Raw genomic sequence first — 23,761 nt, 5'->3', positions numbered from 1 at the left:
TTAATACAGACAGGTATTATTTCTTCTTTCCTGAATCATGTGGAAATGATTGTTAAGGATTTTGAATCTTCATGCTGCAACGTGAGGATTTTAAAGAGTACTTCTTTCGAAGAAGAACTGGGCTGACGCTCACTCTTTTTTAACTCACCTACAAACCCTGTGCGAAGTCTAACTGATAATTGGGTCAGAGCCACATGATCGAGATTTTGAAAATACAGACATACCCTCCTGTTATTGCACTTCACCTTATTGTGCTTCACAGACACTGCGTTTTCCTTTTTATAAATTGAAGGCTTTTGGCAACCCTGTATCCAACAAATCTATCAGCCCCATTTTTTTTCCAGTAGATTTTACTCACTTTGTGTCTTGGTATCACAAATTTGTCATTCTTACTGTATTTCAAATTTTAAAAATTATTACTATACTTACTAGAGTGCTCTGTAATCAGCGGTTTTTTATATGACTATTGCAATAAAGATTACAACTTCTTGAAGGTTCAGATGGTGGTTAGCATTTTTCAGCAATAAAGGTTTTTAATTAAAGTATTTTTATTAACAGAATACTTTTTTTTCAGACACAATGCTATTGTACACTTAATACACTACAATAGAGTAGAAACATAACTTTTCTATGCACTGGGAAACCAAAAAATGTGTGTGACTCACTTTATTGTGATATTTGCTTTATTCAGATATTCATTTTCCCTGCCATATTCTGGAACCAAACCTGCAGTGTCTCTGAGGCCCGCTTGTATTAGCCACTCATGTAATCTCTCCATTTGTAGAGTTCCCCCAGTCCTCCTTCCCTCCATCACTTCCTTCATCTCACCTTTCCATCCTTCCTTTTTTTTTTTTTTTCAAAGCCTCTCTTGTCTCTTCAAAGTGCATACCATTTTCCTTTGTTCCTCACACATGGATGAACAATGAGAAAGAGGGTATTTTGGAGGGGAGGGGGGCTGAAAGGGGAGGGGATAGAGTGGGAGAAGGACTGTATAATCACTCTTAATCATTTTCCTAAAAAGTGATCTTGCAGTTAACTTTTCTTCTCCTCTCCCCATAGACATATAAATATATTTTACAAAACTATGTTTAGTTTAATTTACACATCCTTTCATGAACAGACCAAGTTCTTTAAGGGCATTTATTCTGCTTCATATAAATAATTGATCAGCCAAGTTAATTTACTTCTGCCTGACTTGGTCAACCTTAATTAACTGCCCTGGAATCAAGACTGAACTTTTTGTTAGCTTAAAATCTTTCACAAGCATGATAACAAGGGTTTTATTTTCCTTAAATTTTCAGCATCAACACTGTAACCAAGGAAATAATCATAATAAGAAAGCATTGCTTTCATTTACTATAAATACATTGGCCTGGACATTATGAATTTTCCAGAATACTTCCAGAGAGCAGCTCTATTGGCAACGACAATAAACAAGCACGCTAAACTCAGTTCTTATCCCTCCTACAAGTCCCTCCAGCACAAAAATCGATCTTTTGAAATCAGTAGCGCTGTAATGTTTCCAAGTAAGATGAGAAGCGGGCCATTTTGGCTTTCGTAAGCTTTCCGACATCTGTGCGATTGTAGCATCAGCTTTTGTGCGGTTATGTTGAATGGATCGTATGTGATTTAAACACGCCCAGCTCCTTCAGAGAAGTCATAGAGAAGGCTGGAGGAGAGTTTGGCTTTTGTTTTTTGAGAAAGGACTTGCTAGGGGGTATGGCGTGGCCATGCCCTGCAGGTGCCATGCCTCTCCTGTTTAGGCTCTTTGGATGATTGTGTGTCCTTTCTTGTTTTCAGTTTGTCATGGAGCAAAGCCCATCATTGCTTCTAGGATGCCCCCACCCTAGAGGGAGGCGGAGGTTACACACACTAGGTGCTTGTGACAAGCACCCAAGAAGAGAGCTCAGCATTCCCAGCCAGAGAACAGAGATACCTCTCCTGTGACTTGCTTTAGATGAGTCTAAAATTGTAAAACTCAGTAGAAAAACCTCAAATACAGTGGTTGGCTAGCGTGCTGATACCTTTAGCTTTGTACTTCGGATGTTTTTTCCTTGTCTACCTGCCACCTTCATCGTTGTCTTTTTGGGTTTTGACTCTGTTTTCTTTGTGTAGATGTCCTAATTCACTACCCAGTGCAGGACTTTGCAAATTGGAAATTTGCTCGTCCTTTATGGAATGGACAAGTTCATGTCTGCCTAACTTGCTGAGGTTTAGTTTTCTTATCTGTAAAGTGGGAATAGCCTTTTCTCCCTCATAGAATACTTCTGTGTTTGAAAAGTACATCAGAGGGCTTTGTAGTTTGTGCATATGATACAAATAGAAAAGCCTTATTAAATAGCTTGAAACGTTCCATAGAAAGAAAAAACTGCCAGCCCAGATATTGTTAGAAACATTCTTAGACATCGACACTCCTCATTTTTTCACATGTGCTTTTCAAAAAACCTGTTTTCTCCTGATTGGTGTGGGAGATTATAGCAAAATTTAAATCTTCCAACCAACATACTACTGTTAGCACTTGACTAATTAAGGACATCCTTGGACCAAAATAATCCTTTATGCAATTTCGATCCCAAAGCCTGCACTCTCACAAACCTGGTCCCCAAGCCAAGCTGCTTGGCTTGATGCCTGTGAAACTTGTGCTGGAGGACTTGGCAGTCTTCTGTGGAACTGCATGGAGCAAATCTTCTCATCAGATTGTGCGTTGGATATTATTCTGACTCCACCTACCACGATGTTGTCAAACCCAGGAAAAGGGAGCTGGGACAGTCTCTTTGACACTTGTCTTCAGATCTGGGAGCCCAGTGGTCAACGTGACTTGAAAGCCGTATTTTACCTGTAGCATTGCTTCCTGAGGACGGGCTGTTTGGCTAAATATGTCCCATTCTGAGGGCAGGTATAGAGTTTAGGTATAGACAAAAGCATTGTCTTTGTGGAGTGGGAAACCCCTGATATAGATAGGCTTTCTGGAAGGTGAAAAACATTTTTTTCCTTTTTTGTTTAGATATGCTTGTAACATACCCTAAAACCTAAATGGGTTTCCTTGCTTAGTACTAAAACGACTATTTCCTTAAACACTTTTTTTCCCTTAGCTTCTGTACACGTGGGAAAGTTTATGACAGAGAAACTAAAATGTTGAGGGACGAAAAAACACCTACGTTTCAAAAATTTGGTGTTTTTTTTTCGTGATGAACTAGATACTTGCTTTGCCTGGTTCTTGCATCTTAAAGTTTTAGTTCTTTTTTGGTAGATTCTTCACTCTGCAGACAGTAAGATATGAATGCAATTTTTAAAGGACTATAATCACTGAAATATCTGATCTAAAGAGACAAGAGTGAATCAGCTGTTGTGTCTGAGTTTGTTTTCCACCTGTTCACAAAAAATGCCATTCTTAATCCAGTTCAGAATTGGATTAACTTTAATGTGTGTGTGTGTATATATGCCTTCTGGGTTTATGAAATTTGTCATTACATTGGATTATACTATGCACGGAAAGGAAAAAAGATATGGATTTTTCTGTTCTTAATTTTTCCAGTTGTTTTTGTATGCATATAGAACAGACTTAAACCAATGTCTTACAGGAAGACAACCTTCTGTAAAGATGCCTAGAGTGTTTAAATTTGCGTGTTGTCACATATTTCATCTACGGGGCAGAAATCTGTAACACTTTGTGTATGTGTCATCCATGATTTGAATCAATTTGTGTAAAAGTCTTCTGCCCTTTTATCTAAGATTGGTATTTCCCAGTTGTCTTAATTATTTGGGCATTCCTTAGCTTGGATGTTTGAATTACCACCTCCCTGTAGTGATAATTGTTTGTGTCTGGCCTCTCAGCCTGGAGTGGGACCCTGAAATGTTCATTGTTTGGCCCTTTCTTTACCTCAGCTTTAAAAAACACATAGCTAAGAACTCTGACATCAGACTGAATTTGTCTTAAGTAGTCCCCCTGCCCCTCAATCCACAGCTTCACTCTCTGAGGTTTGTTTTCCTCAGTCTGAAAATATTAAATGGAAAATTCCAGAAATAAGCAATTGTTAAGTTTTAGATTCAACGCCATTCTCAGCGAGATGAAATCTCACCATCCTGCTCCAATTTCCCCAGGACTGGAATCATCCCTTGCCCAGCGTTTCCCACCCATTTTCCATTCAGTAGCCATCTCAGTTGTGTCCAGGTATCACAGGGCTCATGTTCAAGAACGTGCAAGACTAGTGATGCTGGTACTTCGGATGTGCCAGAGAGGAGCCATAAAGTGCTTCCTTTAAGTGAAAAAGTGGAAGTTCTCAGTAAGGAAAGAAAAAAAATCATGTGGAGAAGAACCAATCTTCTATCCATGAATTTGTGAAGAAGGAAAAAGAAGGGCATACTAGTTTTGCTCTTGTACTTTGAACAAGCAGAAGTTGTGATCATAGTGTCTGAAAAGTGCTTATTTAAGCTGGAAAAGGCATTAAATATGTCCAGCAAGATATTTTGAGAGAGACCACACTCACATAACTTTCACCCTAGTATATTGTTATAATTGTTCTTTTATTGTTAGTTATCACCATTAATCTCTTACTTAGAAATTAAACTTTACCTTAGGCATGTATGTATGGGAAAAAAACAGTGTATATAGGGTTCAGCAGTCATCCACTGGGGATCTTGGAATGTATCCCCTGTGGATAAAGGGGGGATTACTATAATAATCCTTTATGCAATCCTTTATATATATCTTTAAAATTTTTTTTGATGTTTAGTACTTTCAAATTCAGGCTTCCCTTGTGGCTCAGCTGGTAAAGAATCTGCCTGCAATGTGGGAGACCTGGGTTCGATTCCTGGGTTGGGAAGATGCCCTGGAGAAGGGAAAGGCTACCCACTCCAGTATTCTGTCCTGGAGAATTCCATGGACTTGTACAGTCCATGGGGTCGCAAAGAGTCAGAAACGACTGAGCGACTTGCACTTTACACTTTCAAATTCAGAATTTTTTTTTTAATCTGCCTAGGCAACATTTTCTCCAAAATAAGCATAAGAGGGCCTAGACCTTTCACACCTTAAACCAGACCAGACATTAGGAATTCAGTATGAGAAACACGTAACTCTGAATGGGACTTCTCAGGACAATCTTAACCATAAGACAAAGACAAGAGTCAATTTATTTAGCCTCTGAAAAGTTGTGACTCCCCCCTCCCTCTCTCAAAGTAGCTTATCTTATTGGAATGGCCAGTTTTGAAAAGTTCCAATACTTGAATGATTCCAGGGAGTGCAAATCTTGAGAACGCTTTTGGGGTTTTGACTGTAAGGGGTTTTAGCATTAATTAATACCTCAGGAGGCCTCTTGCTAAGGTGTGTTATCTCCTGATAGACTACATTTGGAAAATACTTCTCTAAGAGTGTAATGCATCATACAGAGCCTATACATACTAAAATTAAATGTTATACCTAATACACTGAATGAAATGACTTACTGGTTTTTGAGCAAAACATCCAGATATAATCACAGGAATTTAACCATAAATTCTAAGTTCATCTGACAATGTTTTTTTTTTTTTTTTCTGAGGAAAAAGATAGCATACATAGAACAATACTACTAAAAGTTGAATTTGCTTTTCTTTTAAAGTTTTTAATTAATTTCTGTTTTATATTAGAGAATAGTCGTTTGGCAATGTTGTGTTAGTTTCAGGTGTACAGCAAAGTGATTCACTTGTACATATACATGTATCTGTTCTTTTTCAGATTGTTTTCCCATAGAAGCTATTAGAGAATATTAGTAGAGTTCCCTGTGCTATACAGTGGATCCCTTAAAACTTGAATTTGGACCAACGGTTCCATCTTCAGAAACTAGACTATTGAACCACTAATAAGGGATAAGCTGAGTGAAAGGAAGTGACAACTGTTTACAGAGTTTGGCAACATTGAAGGCAGGGCCCTTCTCTTTATGTACAACAACTGTGCTAACAGCTGCTTTTTTCTTTCTCCCTGGCTCCCTCCTGCAAATCAGGTTTTTGAGTCATGATGCAAGAATCTGGGACTGAGACAAAAAGTAACGGTTCAGCCATCCAGAATGGGTCTAGCGGCGGCAACCACCTACTAGAGTGCGGCAGTCTTCGGGAAGGGCGGTCCAACGGGGAGACGCCGGCCGTGGACGTGGGCACGGCCGATCTGGCCCACGTGCAGCAGCAGCAGCAGGGACCGTGCGCTGGAGTCGGGCTGTGGAGGGGGGTGGGTGCAGATGCTACCGTTTCATCGCACACTTGACCACTGTGACCGTCTGATACTCAGCCGGCTATCTGACTGTACGCAGCATCTTTTAAGCCGGGGCCCCAGCCATTGGCTTTAAGAAACAAATTCTCAAGCTTTTGTCATTTCAGTCTTGGGAAGCCCGTCTGTCTTGGGAAATGGTTGTTGAAAGTGAGATCGGGTGGACCTCTGGCCACTTCCTTGGAGCCCCTAATATGCCAGCCTAAAGTTTAACTACTTGGAATAAAAGGAATCTTTGGAGAAATGGTTCCTAATGCTTGAGTTTAAAAAAAAAAAAAAAAAAAACAATGATAAAAAGACTTATTAAACCTTAGGAAGAAGGAAACAAATAAGGGGTCAAGGATACAGGAGAAACAAGGGTTATAAGCAAGAAAAGTAGGTGAAACAGGAGAGTAGGAATAAGGAGAAATACCCAAGCAAAATTGGGTAGATAACAAGACATCAATAATGCAGTCATTGGTGTAAGAAATTGCTTGCTGTTACTCAGAGTTTAGGGAGATAGGCGACTTAGAAATGTTTCTTATATCCATACAGCAGTTGGTATGTGACTAAATCTTATTACTGTTTTAAAGTATCTCTTTTTGGTGGCTACCCCAAATGATCACAAGTTGGGACATACTCATTCTTGTTATATCCTTTGTAGGCATTTATATGGGTAACTGTGATTGACTGGTAAAATATTTACAAATGGCAAAGGGTGTGACAAGGTGAATGTTGCTGGTTGGCCAAAGTGTTGATGCAAATTCAAGTAAGTAAATAGCATTTGCTTGAAGATAAGCATTGTTTTCACAGCCTCTTTTGGAATTAGGAAATAGTGTACATTTTTGTTAATGATCATGAATGATTTTTGTTGCATTTTAGTGTTTGATTCATTTATTAAATACAAAGTAATTTGGAAAAACGGTTTAAAAAGAGTGGTAAATCTTTGGCCCTTTCTGAATGAAACACATTGTTGGGGGTTGGGGGAAAGAAGGAAAAATGCAAACCTTTTCTCAAACCATTTTCTTAGAATCTATAGCAGAGAAACTAAGGCAGTCCCTTCCTGTTTTAGGGATATGGCATTTGGCGGTCTCTAAAACATGTATTATTTTCTCCTTTCTAAGAATTTTTACCAATAAGGAATCATTAGCTTGTTAGTCTGTCAGAAACCGTTGGAACCAGCTTGAGACAGTGGAATCTGTGGGGGAAAAATAGAAAAGAGAGGAAGAGACTTGAAGTGATTTGATCTCTCTTTTAGTGGCAGCTCAGATTCGATAGTGCCTGCTCCCTGGGCATCACATCAGCTGGGATTTATGTGTGTAAACTTGGGGTGTTTGCAGTAGTGCAAATGGCCAAATCCTAACCAGTGACACTGGTGACAGGACCTATCAGTGGTAGAAAGGGATCCACGTATTTGTGTGTGTGTTTGTTCGTGTGATATTCTCAGATATTTGTGGATATATTGGAAATAAGTTGGTAATTTGGTTTGCCATTTTCTGTGCCCGTACCAAACAGAGGCCAAGATCAACTGTTTCTTTATGGAGCAGCTGAAGTGGGGCTATTGACTGATGTGGTATACGCGAGTACATGCTGAGTCACTTCAGTTGTGTCCGACTCTTTGTGACCCCATGGCCTGAGGTGGTATGAACACAGAGTAATTAGTATTTAGAACATGGCAATTGGATAAATGGGAAATTAACATCTTCTGATTTTTATTTAAAGAACTGAAAATCATCCACTATCTCAAAGTCATAAGCCAGCCAAAAACATTACTTTTATGCCACAGACACACACAGACACACCCCTCCCTCCCTACCCCACGAACAGCAACCACAAGTTGACCTCACGAAGAAGGTAATATACATTCATTTTTTTAAGAATTAGTTTATTTTTTAATTGGAAGATAATTGCTTTACAACGTTGTATTAGATTCTGCCGTACCACAGCGTGATGCAGTCATAACTCTAAGCATACCTCTTCCTCATCCCACCCCTCTGGGTCATCGCAGAGCACCAGGCTAGGCTTCCTGTGTTCACAGCAACTTCCCACTAGCTTCTGTTTTACACATGATAGTGCATATAGGTCAATCCTACTTTCTCTGTTCGTCCCACCCTGTCTCTCTCCCACTGTCTCCACGAGTCCATTCTTTACATCTGCATCTGTTTGCTCTGCAAATAGGTTCATCAGCACCATTTTTCTAGATACCATATATATATATTAATATGCAATATTTGTTTTTCTCTTTCTGAATTATTTTGCTCATGTATATGTACATTTTAACAGCATCTTCCTTGAAAACCATCAGCCGCAAAATTAGTTATTCATGTCTCCCCTCTTTTATCTTGGTTCTGACCACTTTTTAGAGAATATGTTGTTTGGGTAATTGGTATACAGGTCATTACCTTTTGATTGTACTTCAAAGTGCTTTTAATATTTTTATAACAATTTTATTTCTAATTGCCTCTGATATGTTTTGGGAAGGAAGAAAGCAGTTGGGTCTATCATTGTGCCTGAAACTCCATATATTGTGGTTGGCAGGCCTTTTGAGTCTTTTAAAATAAAACAACTGACAGCTGTGTGACTTCCTTAAGTGTACGATGAGGCGCTTAACAGGTTGTTAGGGGGAAAGAAAATCTGTAGATGAAATAAGAAAAAAAGACAGGATTCAGAAAGTTTTATGGAAGTCGTATTATCAGTTTTCTCTCAGACTGAAACTGTAACAGTTAAACAGTTTGTAGTTATCTGAATGTCAACATGATGGACATGGGTTGTTTTCGTCATTCTTATTCTACAGGTTTTTACTTGAAGTGAGAATACCAGCAGTGAGAAAATCACAGCCATGCTGAATTCATTACTGCGGTAGTCACACAAAACCACGGATAAAATTTCAATAACTGCAGGCCACAGTTGAGTAAACAGTTGCACTGAAATTTAATTCCTGTTGACTTTTCCCCCATTCCTTGCCAGGGGCACATTCTGATTCTGTAGTACAAAGACAACAGGGGTTACAGCTTTGATTAATGTAGGACACTGGAAGAGAATTAGAACTGTAAAATATGTTAGAAGTCCATGGAACAAAAAGATCTGGCTTAAAAGGCTTGGTATAAAAATGAGTTAATTATGCTGTGTATGAAACTGAATGTTCTAGGATTTTCCAGTTGCTCCAGTGCAATCATTGACAGTATAGGGAGAATTTTTACCTACTGCCAAGATTTAAAATAAATAAATGCAAGCCTTTCCACCTTTGATCCATGTTACCAAAGATAATTACGAATGAGAACAAGTGCCCTTTCAGAATGGAGAGCCTTCACGAAGATTCGCTGTGGAGTGAGTGGCTTCTGTTCTGGGTTTGGTCTGTAGATTGGCTAAATTGGGTCCAGACAGAATTGCTTTTGCTGTTTTTTAATTATGTTGTTGACAGCCTAGAGAAATGGGGGAAATCTGGCTTTTCCATTTTCTCTTGAAAAATCCGATCTGGTAACCATGGGCAGTATTCCTACACGGGTAACTGTTGTTGGGAGATGAATTGTTACTAAGTCAAGGAGCCCGTAGCCCTGCAGTCGGCCTGAGTGCCCACCCAGGACCTTGGCTGACTTGTGCCCTCTAGGCAGTGGAGTTGGTGATTCTGGTCTGGACATTGCCATCATCACTCAGAAGCCATCAGCCAAAGAGAGGGGCTACCATCAGCTGGAGAAGCCCACCCACACACTCACAAATTGGCTCCCTTCCTTAAAACTAAATGTATTATTCTGTAATGCTTCAACTGTACTTATATCTGGACCACGAAACTATTATAACAATAGTTTTCTAATAATATAATTTGATAGAGTTTCTGAACATTTTCTTTTAGCTCTTGAATAATTCTTTACCCAATCCCATCACTGCTTTTTATTTCCTATTATGCCTGCCCCATTTCCAGGTCTGTAAAAGTTCTCTACTGGATACTGACTACTCCATTATGAAACTCAGCAACAAATACTATTACCAGTTACTAAAGTTTTTTTTTTTTTTTCCCCCTTAAAGGAAGGATTTTAAAATGTCCAGAGCAATTTCACAAACTGTGTGGATTAATGCATTTTAAAAGTCTTGAATTTTAGAAAGCAGAATTTTATTTCCATATTGCTGCAAATGAGAGCTTTTTCAGATAAGCATATTACATAGAGCATAATGTTTAGAAGTTTCTCCATATACAGCATATGCTGTCAGGTCAATTAACAGAATGCATACTAGAAAATGTTTATTCAATAAAAATGAATAGCTGTTAAATAAAACAGTGATTTCTTAACAACATTCCATTTAATGATGGGTTTTTTTTCTTTTTTGGGGGGGATACCACCTGGCACTTTTATTGTCTGCAAATCAATGTAGGGAGAGCTTTGGTTGCTAGAGTTTTTAGGTGTGGTTATCGTTTTATATGAGAAGGGCAGTTTAGAAGTAGTCTGTGAGAAGGACATTTAAATAAGATAAACTATATGTGGAATTCAAAACTATATTATTTGGAGAGTTGTGGCTAAGTGATGTATTAACTTCATATAGCTTCTTTGACATTCGGTTTAAGGTACATGTTTCACATTAATAATGTAAAAGAAAAAGAGAAACATTCGGTGACTATTAAGGAGGTAAAAAGGTAGAAAGGACAAGGAGCTTCTGCAAGATCATGGAAGAGAAAGAGGAGGATCCATTGGGTTGAATTTTGCCAATGAGCCTTTGAAGGAAGTAAAATTAGTCATTACAGAGGACCAGAGACACTCAGAAATTCTCTTTCTTGTCAGGATGGAAGAATGAATTCCTTCCTCTAGTGTTTGTTACTGAAGTTACTAGTGGGTGGGTATTAAACAGAACTGGAAGAATGTCCTACCAGTGTTTCGAATTGTAACTGCCTCTGTGGTAAACAATGCCTGGAAGAAGTAGCTGTCAGTGTTTGGATGGGCAGTAAGCACCTATTACAGGGAGCCTCCCTTAGTTTCTTGTTCTTCCCCATCTTCCTCTGGAGGGCTGTGTTAAATGCCACTGGTCATCTTTGGCCTTGTTTCCCCTTCTACAGAGAGAAGCCTGGGTGATTAGGTATAGATCTATAGATGCAAAAGATGAACTATCAGTAGCCAGTTCGGCTTTGTCATTCTGTTTTTTTCTTTGAAAATGATTTCTTATGAACTTTCTACGGAATCCTCTCAAGTGGGCTTTCCCATGGCAGGCAGGGACTGTGTCTGAAAAGAGAGGGTCTTTGGATGCCACTGGAAGGGTAAATACGTTCAGCATATCTGTGTCCTAAAAGGACTTTCTGTACTTTCAGAATAAAGTACAGAAGAGATTATTCATATTTTTTGAAGATTTTTTGATGCCCATTTTTAAAGTCTTTATTGAATTTGTTAAGATATTGCTTCTGTTTTATGTTTTTCTTTTTCTTTTTGGCTGTGAGGCATGTGGGATCATAACTTCCTGACCAGGGATCAGACCTGCACCCCTTGCATTGGAAGGTAAAGTCTTAACCACTGGGCCACCAGGGAAGTCTTGAGATTACTCTTTTATTAAATGCCCTCATGGGCCTGGGGACTATGATAAGAGCCAGCACCTTCCTTCACTAATGGGTGAAGACCCAAGCTATAATTTTAAATTATAAAATTAAGAAATTTCTAAGGGATTGCTCTGTTCAGATAGACTCTTTGAAGACACAAGGTAGAGTTCAAATACTATAGAACCGATTGATGGTCAAATACATTTTATAGGAATCAGTGCCACCAAAATGTTAGCAAAAACCAAACAGATTAAAATGAAACTGAGACAGGAATTCAGATAATTCTGACAAATAAAGAAAAGGCAGGCACAAAATAGCAAACTTATACTTTTTCTTAACTCCTTTTGTGGCTATTTCTGGAAAAGGCATCTTTCACCCTGAATGCTAAATTTAGTTCTCTCCTCTGTTGTTTAGACCTGCCTTCCATCTAAATATTGTTGTCAAAGATTTATGTAATGCAGACTTTGAACCTCGTGTGAAATTCTTTCACGTTCTAATTTCTGAACAGCAGTTGTGTGTCATTAATCTCTCCATTGAAAATTAAGATGGACCAGGAAATGGGGGGAAAAAAAGCGTCACGTACATAAGAGAGCGTGGTAATAGCAACCCAGATGCTGCTTCTCATTATGAGTGAAGTGTACGCTCTTGACTTGAAGCAAAAGCATTGCTACTTTGAGAAGGTAATTTTCAGTCTTGACCTGTGAGCTAATAAAAAAAAAAAAAATACTCCCTATCTCTTGCCTAGTCAGAAATCTCTTTTTGAACATCAGGAGGAATGACTTTAATGGTAATTTGTTGACAGATTAGCTTTGGTGATTGCAAAGAGTTTGTTTTGCAAAACTGGCAGGCTCCTATCTGTTCTCTGAAGGCAAGTAACCTACTTTGCTGTTTTGCAAGTGCCTGCCTTTATTGACAACTAGTGCTGAACAGGCAGAATTGGTATGTTTGTGTAATGTAAACCTATAGCTCGCCTGATGGAGTCTAGTGTACTTTTAGCTAGTGCATAGATTGCTTGATAAAAAGGGTTAGAAGGTGACTGCTTTTATGACAAAGTAGAAGAGCAATATAAATGCGAGTGGTGGATGGAGCAGCAGAAAGGAAGTTTATATAGGGAATTGAACCCTGTATTAGAAAGTTTCTTTTCATCACTTGGTCTTTGAACTCAAATCTATTGTAATTATGAAGTGTTACTTGTAACATTCCAGAGACTCTTTACTAAATACTGTGTTTGATTTGGTTTGTGGAAATAAAACGATTTTTTTTTCCCCTCTCTCACAAGAAAATTTACTGAAGGGAGTTTCACATACTGGCCTGGATTCAGTTTTAGTCCAGGTCGCTACTAAATGGACTACTAAGCTTCTTTCTTAGCTTTCAATTTCTTGGAGTTATTTATTCTCCTGTTTTCATTGAACCGTTATGATGCCACGCCTATGTGTAAGGAAATGTGAGGACCACACGTGTGTGAGGTGCTGGGGAAGCAGGGGAGAGTAACTTGGAGTTTATTTGGTTGGAGCCTGATGAGTAAGTCTGAGAGTGATGTGAAGGTGGTTAGAAGGTAAATTGAGTTCAGTTTGTGTGAAAGTTGAGTTTCTAAGCCAGTGGAGGTTTCCCACCTGAAAGAAAGGCTGTACGTGAGGAGGTGGCCTGACGGTAAAAAAGAACATTGGGCCTGGCGTGGCAGGAAAGAGGCTCAGGACAGGTGAATAGTAGTGGCAAGGCCATTGCTGTTGGCCTGGATTTAGGAGCGGGACACTAACCCTTGCCTCCCGTCATTGAGGGCGCCATGGTTTTTTTTGGTTTGGTTTGGTTTTTTGGTTTTGTGTGTGTGTGTGTGTGTTGCAGTAAAGCTTTATTTATAGACCCTGGAATTCAAATTGTATGTAATTTCCATGTCACTAAGTATCATTGTTCTTTTGATTTTTATCCCAACCTTTTTTTCTTGTAGCTTTTTTTAAAAAATTGAAGTATAAATGCTTTACAGTGTTTTTTCTGTTATACAACAAAGTGAATCAGCCGTATGTATACATGTATCCCCTCCCTCTTGAGCCTTCCGCCCACTCCCACCGCACCCATCCCATCCATTTAGGTCACAGAGCACCTAGCTGAACCCGAGGCTGCCATGTGGCTGACCCTGCCTTGTTCCCTGCATTTGAAGCCCTTGGTCAGCTGTCAGCCGCATGAGGGCAAGGATGAGCCTTTCCCATCCCTTGCTGTTCCTCAGCACAGAGCACAGTACTGGGCGGCGAACAGTCCTCTGACTCTGTGAATGAATGAAATGGGAAGAGAAAGGAAGGCCTGGGTCACAAGAGGGAGTTCAGGGATGAATTGGCAAATCAGTAGCACCTTTGGAAAACAGGAGATGTGAGCGTGTCTATGAGGGGTGACTCAGGATTTCCGATCTGACAGGCAGCATGGTGCACCCGTGGTGCACCGTGGAATGAAGAGAGAGAAGGGCAGCGAGAGGAGAAGGCAAGCTCCTTTCTGCCCGTCATTAATCAATTATTATGATATGATAAAGAAAGCACAAACATAATTTGTATATAAAGAGTAAGTTTATTTTGGAAAAATCTCTGTTTAAAGGCTGTTTTAAAAAAAGACACCCTCCTGTGTCACTCAGTCTCACTATTTGATTGTATATGTTTATTCAGATTAAAATTATCAAATATTTTCCCTTTAGCCTATGCCATTTTCTAATGAGTATATCTTCCAGAAGTCACATGGGAAGTGCTGATAAACTGCTTATGTTCCTATTGATCAGGGAATGCGCTTATCTCTCTTAGAGAACAAAACTACCAAGTTAGATCTTTGATAAAGTGTCTCATATTGACACAGGCTTCTTAGAATGAATAATTTTTTTGTTTTAAGGTGAAGGGGGTGCCTGTTGTGTTTCCTTTGTTGGAAAAATACAATCTGTAATTATTAAACAGCTGGTGCTATTGGAAAACCCATTTAGGGGGTATAGATTCAACTGCTAAGGGGGAGCAAGCCTTGTTTATGAGTTGAAGTTGAGCCCTGCATAGAGATGGATGGAGGGAAGGAAGCTCTTTCCCTTTAATCTTTCCTAAGAGAGTATTTTCCAGTATCTTCTGCATAAACTGACAATGCAAATACTGGCTTTGGAGGGGTTAAAATTTTTTATTTTGTGAAGTTGATAACCCTAAGGTTCTCTCTGAATTAACTCTTTTATCCCTATTTTTAAACTGTACCTTCTTTACCCAAAATAAAATGAATTCCCTGATGCAGGTTGGTCTTCTGTAAAGTTTCCTAAAGTAGACTGTTTATTACACACTTTCTGATCCAGGCAACCATATGTAATTGTCAGTATCACGATCACTTGTCAAAAAAAGGCAAATGTGAGCTGATCTAAATTGGTATTTTTAACATTGTACCTTTTCTTGCCCCCAACACCCCTCTCTCCACATTGAAGGGAAGGTGACATGATGTCTTCTTAGTCATTCAAATCCAATAACTTTTAATCTGAAGGTTAAGTAGTGAGATATAAACTAAGAGATGATAATATCAATTTTATGTTCACTGAAGGGCACAATATACCTCTTTCTAGTAGAGGAAAATTGTGCGTAAAATGTCTTTTGCTTCTCAACAGCAGAGCCAGGCCTCTTAGAGTCAAAGGAAGAAAGAATTTTGGAAAATTTTAATAAAATAGAACGTAACTTCCTAGAACAGGGTGAAAGTAGCCTTTTATTGTTGTAATGAGTGTGTTAATTTTTCAGGGTAGCACAGGAAGAACCAGCTCCATTTTTATAGCCTCTTGTATTGACTCTTGTTATGCTCTCTATGAACTCAACACCCTTTTCAAGGTTAAAGACTGGGAGAGAATGACATAATGTTCATTCCTTCCTGACTATTTTTGGTCCTAATGTGTATGATAAATAATACTGTGATAGTATTGCTTACCTTGCCTCATTTTTTCCCCTCTTCATAGTGATATTTCCATTTCCACACGATAGCAATCCAGCCTGCCAAGGTTCTAAGTGAAAATGCCTTGGCAACATGCATTTTTATCCTAACCTGCTGATTTATCCCATTAGATCTGCACTTGTCTTACACAAGTTTGTGTAGTGTATTTCATGGATATGCTATGTGCATTTATGTATAGATATACTGTACCATTAGCATATCATAAGAGGGGAAGCAGTGTGCATCAACTGGGGATGTGATATTCTCCATTATTATTGTCAAGGTGATATTCTATAATGTAGTGATTCACAATTACAATTTGTGGGATTGCATTCTGGAATTATTTTAAACTTGTTTCTCAGCCTTTCAGTCAGTACCTTTATTGGTAAATTCTAAGTAAAAGGCAGTGTGTTGAGCTGGCAGACCATACTGAGGATTGGTGAGCTAAGGCAGAAGGCCAAATCCTACAGATCTGGGTCTGCTTCCTCCTCTTTGAAATAAAGATTTTTTTTATTGGAACACAGCCATCCCTACCCCCCTTTAAAAACATGTTTTTTCTAATTTTTGGCTATGCTAGGTCTTTGATGGTACATGGGCTTTCCTCTAGTTGTGTGAGTGGGGGTTATTCCCTATTGTAGTGCAGCGGCTTCTCTTGTTGTGGGGCACAGGCTCTAAGGCCTGCAGGCTTCAGTAGTTGGAGCTCCCGGGCTCTGAAGCACAGGCTCAGGAGTTGTGGCGAACGGGCTTACTTGCTCTGTGGCATGTGGGATCTTCCCAAATCTTGGCTTGAACCCATGTCTCCTGCTTTGACAGGCAGGTTCTTTATCACTGAGCCACCAGGAAAGCCCCATATTTCCCTCTTTTCTCTTGTTTGTGGCTGCCTTCTCCCTACCACAGCAGGGGCGAGTTGTTGCATGGAGAATGTATGGCTCATAAAGCCTAAAATACTTATAATCTGGTCCTTACCAGAAAAAGTTTGTTGACCCCCTGGATTAGCGAATGGCAGATGTAGCAAGATTTGCCTTCTAAAACTTAGTATTCTTATTTTATAGTATCATGTAACAAAACTGAAAGGTCATTCCCTCATTTTTCCCCTAAAGTGTACATTTATTGATATATGTATTTATCTCATAATTTGACTTATTTTGCCTTTTCTGAAATGGAAGATTAACATGTAGTTGTCATCATACCTATATGGGTTGCTTTCTAATCATTTAACTGAATATATCTTACAAATGAAAGGTTTTGACAAAATTGTTGCTTAGAAGAATAATCAGCGAGCCTACTAAAGAAATGATGGAGCGTGAGATTCTGAACGAGTCACTCAAAGAGAGGACTTCTTTGGTCATGGTTCTCCTACCAAAGAAAATTAATATAAGAAAGTAGCATATATTTGTAGTCCCACGGTTGGCTAGAAGATGCAAAGAAATATCCTGAATGTGTCCCTGCATTCATAAAATTCATAATCTAATTGGCCTAGGACAAGATGTAAACATGTGAATTGAATAGCAATAAAAACTTCAAAGCACATGAAGCTGTAGAAGAGATGCATCTGACTAATCAACAGATATGTGATTTAATCAATAAATGTTCAGTAACCTCAAGGATGGAGGAGCCTGACAAGCTACAGTTGCAAGAGTCATGGGGTTGCAAAAGAGTCAGACACAATTTAGCGACTAAACAACAACAAGAACCCAGAGAGGAAGAGTTTATTTGTGTCTGTGTTGGTGGGATCTTTGAAGACTGATGAAACTGAGGAAACAGTAGCTCAGTATGTGCACACCAGCAGATTTAGTTTAACTCTTTCAATCAGGAGATAATAGATAGAGGGTATATACTGAGCTATGTGGATTTGGATTATGACTTAGATATTAAATTGCCAAGAGATGTATCTTTGCTATTTTGTCATTTTTAATTTGGGGAGTAGCGAGAGTGGTTTTCTATTGTGGAAGGCCTGGGGGCATATCATAAGCAGAGGTCTTTCTATACTGGATACCAGCATCCGAGTTGATTGGTCTCCAGGAAATGGTCCGGGGCCTATCTGTTTACACAGACCATTGCCTGAGTTGAGTGTATGATTTCCAGAGATTAGATGAGGGCTGACAAGACTGGTCATTTCGTTGGTGGTATCCATATTTCACATATTTTTATATTGAATTTTAGCTCATTCACGTCTATTCATCATTTAGCTGGAATGACTGAAACCATAGGACCTTAATTTTAAAATAGTTGTCAGATTTGAAGATCTTTACTCAATGCAGCTATTTTTATGAACTGATGGTCTTTTCTGGAAAAATGCACTGGCCTCGCGTTTTCTCCCTTTCAAACTTATTTCTTGTCTTACTTTATTTGTTTCTAAGTTTGTTATTAGATGACTTATCTCCCAGTTAGCGAAAATCTCTTTAGTCTTCCAGGCAGGTGGATTTCCCTGCCATGGGTCATATCTTTAATTCCACCATTCTTATGTTTTGCACCATTTTAAGACCCCTCCTTTGTAAGTCTTATGAGATCCCAGCACCTTTCACTCTGCAAAGCGTGCGTATACACGTGTGTGTGTATGATTTTGCAATTACAGTTTCATGTGTGTCACACCCCAACCCCCCACCCCCAAATTAAAACACTGTACAGCCCACACTGCATGTTAATTAGGTTTGCTAGCTGGTTCAGTGTTTTGACAAATGTTCCTAGATTCTTCTATGTTTAATTAATGTTAAGTGCATTAGTAACCTATCTCTAATTTGGAAAAGGTTTCCTCTTTTGGCTCTAAATGCTTACCAGTGTGTCCCTGGAATTAATTCTTGGATATCTTAAATGTAGCACTATAAATGCCAGCTCTGAAGAAAACCCTGGTAAGTAAGGTCATATAAAGTCCTCTGCATAGGTCCTGAGAGTCATTTTATGTTTATTCAAATGCACTAACCAGGTTTACATACTCTTGCACAACACTGTATACTCGTTGGAAGGTCTTTGACCAAATCAGCAAAGATGACAAGAAATGATGCATCCACACTGTGACTTATATAACATTGTGTAGGACTCCTGCCTGGAAAATCCCCTGGACAGAGGAGCCTGGTGGGCTGCAGTCCATGGGGTCGCTGAGGGTCGGACACGACTGAGCGACTTCACTTTCAATTTTCACTTTCATGCATTGGAGAAGGAAATGGCAACCCACTCCAGTGTTCTTGCCTGGAGAATCCCAGGGACAGGGGAGCCTGGTGGGCTGCCGTCTATGGGGTCACACAGAGTCGGACACGACTGAAGTGACTTAGCAGCAACAGTCCATTCTGGGGGTGGTTTGGCATTGTGTAACAGGTTTAGAACAGTCACACAGTTGAATTCAGGGTCACACTTTTACTGAGCAATTATATAGCATTCAGCAGTGGTTCTCAAACTTTTATTTGTGTGGAAGTCATATGGAAGACTTTTTAAAACAGACTGCAGGACCCACTCCCAAGTACTTTATTCTGTAGATCTTGGTTGGGGCCCCAAAATTTGCATTTCTGATGCTTCTAACCCATTGTCTACTGCTGACTAGAGCACACTTGATAACCAATGAAAAAGGCAGAGTATCAGAAGCGTAAATGGTGGAGCCAGTCTTGTTTTGTCCAGATCATTACTCTGACACTAGTTTGGTTATTGTGCAAGTCAGTTGATTTCTCTATGCCTAACTTCACACATCCATCAAATGGGGATAATATCAGCATTTAATAGTCTGAGTACATGAGTCTATAATGGTTAGCTGCTGTTATTCGTATCTTTATCATCATCATTGTTAGGAATTTAACCAACAGAAATAATGTGAGGCATACACAAAGATTTTTACCTGAAGATGTTCATTATGGTAGTATTTATGATATGAAAAATAAAAAAATATGCTGAATCACTGACATTAGAAGAAAGGTTAAGTTTGAAGCAATATTAGGTACCCATTAAGACTCATACTCCCTTAGAAATATAACTTTATCAATTATGGAAACTTAACTTTAAGAATTATAATAATTGGTGGTGGGGGAAAGCTTGAAAAAGCCTGTCAAAAAGATTATCAATAGTTTTTGTATGTTTATGGGATTGCATTTTATTTTGTATGCTTTTCACTTTTCTGTATATTCTAAAATATCTATAGTGATATTCTTGCCTTTATAATTAAAAAGTTATTATATCATGCACATTCACACTGTTTGAAAACTTTTAAGAGTGGATGGAAATGGCAGAGAATACCTGTCCCTTGAGCAAGATTTATATGCATTTTACATAAAATACTTATATTGTATCTTATATAAATATGATACAAATTTAATATAAATTTATAAAATAATATCAATAAAATATATAAGTATATATATTACCCATATTTATCTTTTAAAAATTTTTGCACAGATTTCAAGGGATAAATTTTCATAATTGTAAGATTGGTCTCCCATGACATGTTTGTGTTTGCAGTACCACATGTTTTTTCCCTTAGTGCTGTCTCTCCACCAGCTTCTAGGTGCTTCCACCATCAACCACTAGCCATCCTTATATAGCATCATCAGTGTGTGACCGATGTCAATCTATGGTCACTGAAAAGAATATAGATGAAAAAAATGCAGTTAGATTTCTCCACCACTCCCACATTGAAAGTTCCTTCCTTGTTTGTTTGGACTTTGTCATGCATTGTCGTGGTAATCATATACAAATATACCTAGTTGCTTGCCCAATGCATGTTGTTTCCATTAGGTTTATTTCACTGCCCTAGAGAGCTAGAAATAGAAGAATGTTTAGTTTAAGACATTTTGGAGTTGTACTGACAAAGGTTTAAAACCCAACTCTAGCATTTACTGAATGCAGGAAGTTGAGCAAGTTATGCCAGTCTTCCTGAGTCTCACTTTTCTCATCTGTAAAATGGAGCAATAAAAACAACTTGTGGAAAGGGTTCATGTGATGAATATACTGAATAATAATATACATAAAGACCTTGACACATTTGGAACCTTTAAAATGTGCTCATGACACCATAAGTGTCCTTGTTCATTGCCTTTTGAGGATATGACAAAGGCTTGACTGTCGTCTTAAGAACCTGGAGGTAGAAGTTGGGGTTTCCAAGTGGTTTCTCTACACTGTTCCATTCTTTTGTGACCTCCAGCCACTTCATGTTAAAAGCCAATATCTGTAGGACATTGTAGATATTAAAGTTGGATACCTCCAAGGGAACCCTTCTCCATGAATATAGGAATTCCTGTGTCTTCCTTCATTGAGATGATTAACTGAAATAAGCACACAGGCCTGTTTAACAACCAGGCTCTTCATTTAGAAACTGGCCACTACATCAAGACTGCAGAGAATCCGTTCTTGTAGGCAATTAGTGCCCTAATTTACCATTTTAGAAAAGAAAACACATATCCTAATAAATACAGAATTTCTCCTCCATACCTACTAGCAACATTACTGAAGGGGCCCCACACACAAATGTTTTAAATTTAGAGGCAGAGTTAAGGACACAGTTTGTCTCCAGAATCTGAATTGAATCAGGGTTTTATTTCAGATAAAATCTTTGGGGCTCATAACTTAAAAAACACAACTTTTACTGGCATTACGCAATTTGCCACGGGTCATTTAGCAAAATGTTTGTATATGTAAGCCCAGGTTCTTCTTTTAAGAAAAAGGAGGAGGGGGAAGGCAGGGATTGGATTTTGCTAAAATCCAGGTGGCGTTTCAGTTTATATTTAATTTTAATTGGAAATCAAATACAGTCAAGGGAGAAAAAATCGACCATGTTTTCTTTACTGAGAGTATCCATTGGGGAGGGGAAGGACGCTGCCAGCCAAATTTTAAGAAGCAGCTTTTTTATTGGCATGTCTATTTTTTTTTTTTTCTGGCTAAATTCTTGTGCCTGCGTTTTGTTTTTTAACATCTGAGTTTTTACACATGGCAGTGATTTTTTTATGTCTCAGTGCTCCTTGCTGCCCTTCCTCTATAATTTTCATGGGATTAGTACCTAGAACCAGGATAGCTAATAATTGCATACTACACATAACCAATAACTTCCCTAGGCTGTTGTTTGGCAAGTATCCTGTTTAGGTTTTAATCTGAGATAATATTTGATTCTTGTGACCTGACTTGATTTGTGAAAGACTGGGGAAGTTTCTGAAGAATTAAGAACAGAGGGGAAAAAACGGTGATTTAAATTTTTTTTTTCAAACTAAAGTCTTAGAAGGTCCTCTAGCCATAGGTGCATTTTGTGAAAGTACTATAAATTAATGGCAGAGATTGTGACACAGTTAGAGGATGGCCATAGAATATGCTAGAAGAGATGCGTAGACAGGCACTTAAATCCACCAGTTCCTGCAGAATACCCCCATGTGCCAAAGCCAAGAGCGAGATCCTCAGTGCCAGCCCTGAGTGAGGCGTGGGTGTCATTCACATATTTTCAACTGAAAACTGAATAGAAAATTATTTGGCATTTTCTACTGATCAATTAATTATGTGTCCATTGGATAAAAAGTATTAGAAGATGTAACTAAGAAAGCAGAAAAAGAAAAAGCATACCTAGTAAAATCTCATTTTACAGAGACAGCAGCTGTTGACATTTTTGTAGATATTCTATAGCTTTTCAATTTTAATATCATGGCTTCACATTTTTACATATTTCTTTCCCATTCCCACCATTTAACTTTATAGATAAAAAAAAAAAAATAGCTGTTTTTTACGGAAAACATTTCGGTAAAAGTGTTTACCAAGGGAATTGTTTGTTCTTGGTTCAGTCGCTAAGTCATGTCCTGCAGCATGCCAGGCTTCCCTGTCCTTCACTATCTCCCAGAGTTTGCTCAGATTCATGTCCGTTGAGTCGATGATACCATCCAACCATCTCATCCTCTGTTGTCCCCTTCTCCTCCTGCCCTCAGTGTTTACCAACATCAGGGTCTTTTCCAATGAATCGGCTCATCACATCAGGTGGCCAAAGTATTGGAGCTTCAGCTTCAGTCCTTTCAATGAATATTCAGGGTTGATCTCCTTCAGGATTGACTAATTTGATCTCTTTTCTGTCCAAAGGAGTCTTAAAAGTCTTTTCCAGCACCACAATTCAAAGGCATCAGTTCTTACTGGGGAATGGTTAGGATTAATTCTCTTATACGGTAATTTACTTGTTCATGTTAATTTTAAATGTATTTATAGCTGTAAGGGAAAACCTGTGTTCTTAGTTTCAAATTTCATAGTTTAAGGGCTAATTAATACTACCTCTTTTCCTGATTTTCCCCTCCCCACCTTCTCCCAGATTCACCAAGTAATTCCATATTTAGGCACATTTGTTACAGTTTTTGCTTGGTTTTTGTTGTTTGTTTGTTTGATTAATTTCTGTTGGACAACAGTTGCTTTACACTGCCGTTAGTTTCTGCTGTACAGCAAAATGAATCATTTTGCTATATGTGTACACATTTTCTCTCTTTTTTGTATTTCCTTCCCATTTAGGTCATCACAGAGCATTGAACAGAGTTCCCTGTGCTACCCAGTAGGTTCTCATTAATGGCTCAGTGATAGTCTGCCTGCAATGCAGGAGACATGGGTCTGATAATCTGGTTCTACAAGATCCACTGAAGGAGGAAATGGCAACCCACTGCAGTATTCTTGCCTGGAAAACTCCATGGATAGAGGAGCCTGGTGGGCTATAGTCCATGGAGTTGCCAAGAGTCAGATTCCACTGAGTACGCGTGTGAACACACCCACACCCCCACACACGCACACATCAATCCTAGTCTCCCAATTCATCCCACCTCCCTTCCCGTGTGTTATCCATAAGTTTGTTCTCTACATCTGTGTCTCTGTCCCTTTTGTACATAGATTCATCTGTACCATTTTTTCTGGATTCCACACAGAAACAATATTATACAAGGTTTTTTTTTTCTCTTTCTGACTAACCTCACTCTGTATGACTGTCTCTGTGTCCACCTACATCTGCACATGGCACAATTTTGTTCCACTTTGTGGCTGAATAATATTCCGTTGCATATATGTACCACACCCTCTTTATGCATTCCTCTGTTGATGGACATTTAGGCTGCTGCCACGCCCTGACTGCTGCAGATCGTGCTGCAGTGGACGTTGAGGTGCACGTGTCTTTCTGAATTACGGTTTTCTGC

At 38.8% G+C, this 23,761-nt stretch overlaps 1 protein-coding gene across 3 annotated transcripts in view; it reads left to right on the top strand.

Annotated features, from left to right (window-relative positions):
- The window catches only part of FOXP1 (forkhead box P1), a 738,073-nt gene that overhangs the window by 490,476 nt on the left and 223,836 nt on the right, over nucleotides 1–23,761 (top strand). For all 3 annotated transcript variants that reach the window (XM_010861997.1, XM_010861996.1, XM_010861998.1), the window contains one exon: nucleotides 5,976–6,163. In XM_010861997.1, the coding sequence (XP_010860299.1) occupies nucleotides 5,987–6,163 (177 nt within the window). In that variant the 5' untranslated portion in view covers nucleotides 5,976–5,986. The remainder of the gene's footprint in view (nucleotides 1–5,975; nucleotides 6,164–23,761) is intronic.

This window comes from Bison bison, unplaced genomic scaffold (genome assembly GCF_000754665.1).
Source record: "Bison bison bison isolate TAMUID 2011002044 unplaced genomic scaffold, Bison_UMD1.0 scf7180017864474, whole genome shotgun sequence".
Classification (NCBI taxonomy): Eukaryota; Metazoa; Chordata; class Mammalia; order Artiodactyla; family Bovidae; genus Bison; species Bison bison.
The sequence above is the reverse complement of the archived record's forward strand: the minus strand, read 5'-3'. Positions and strand labels throughout refer to the sequence as shown.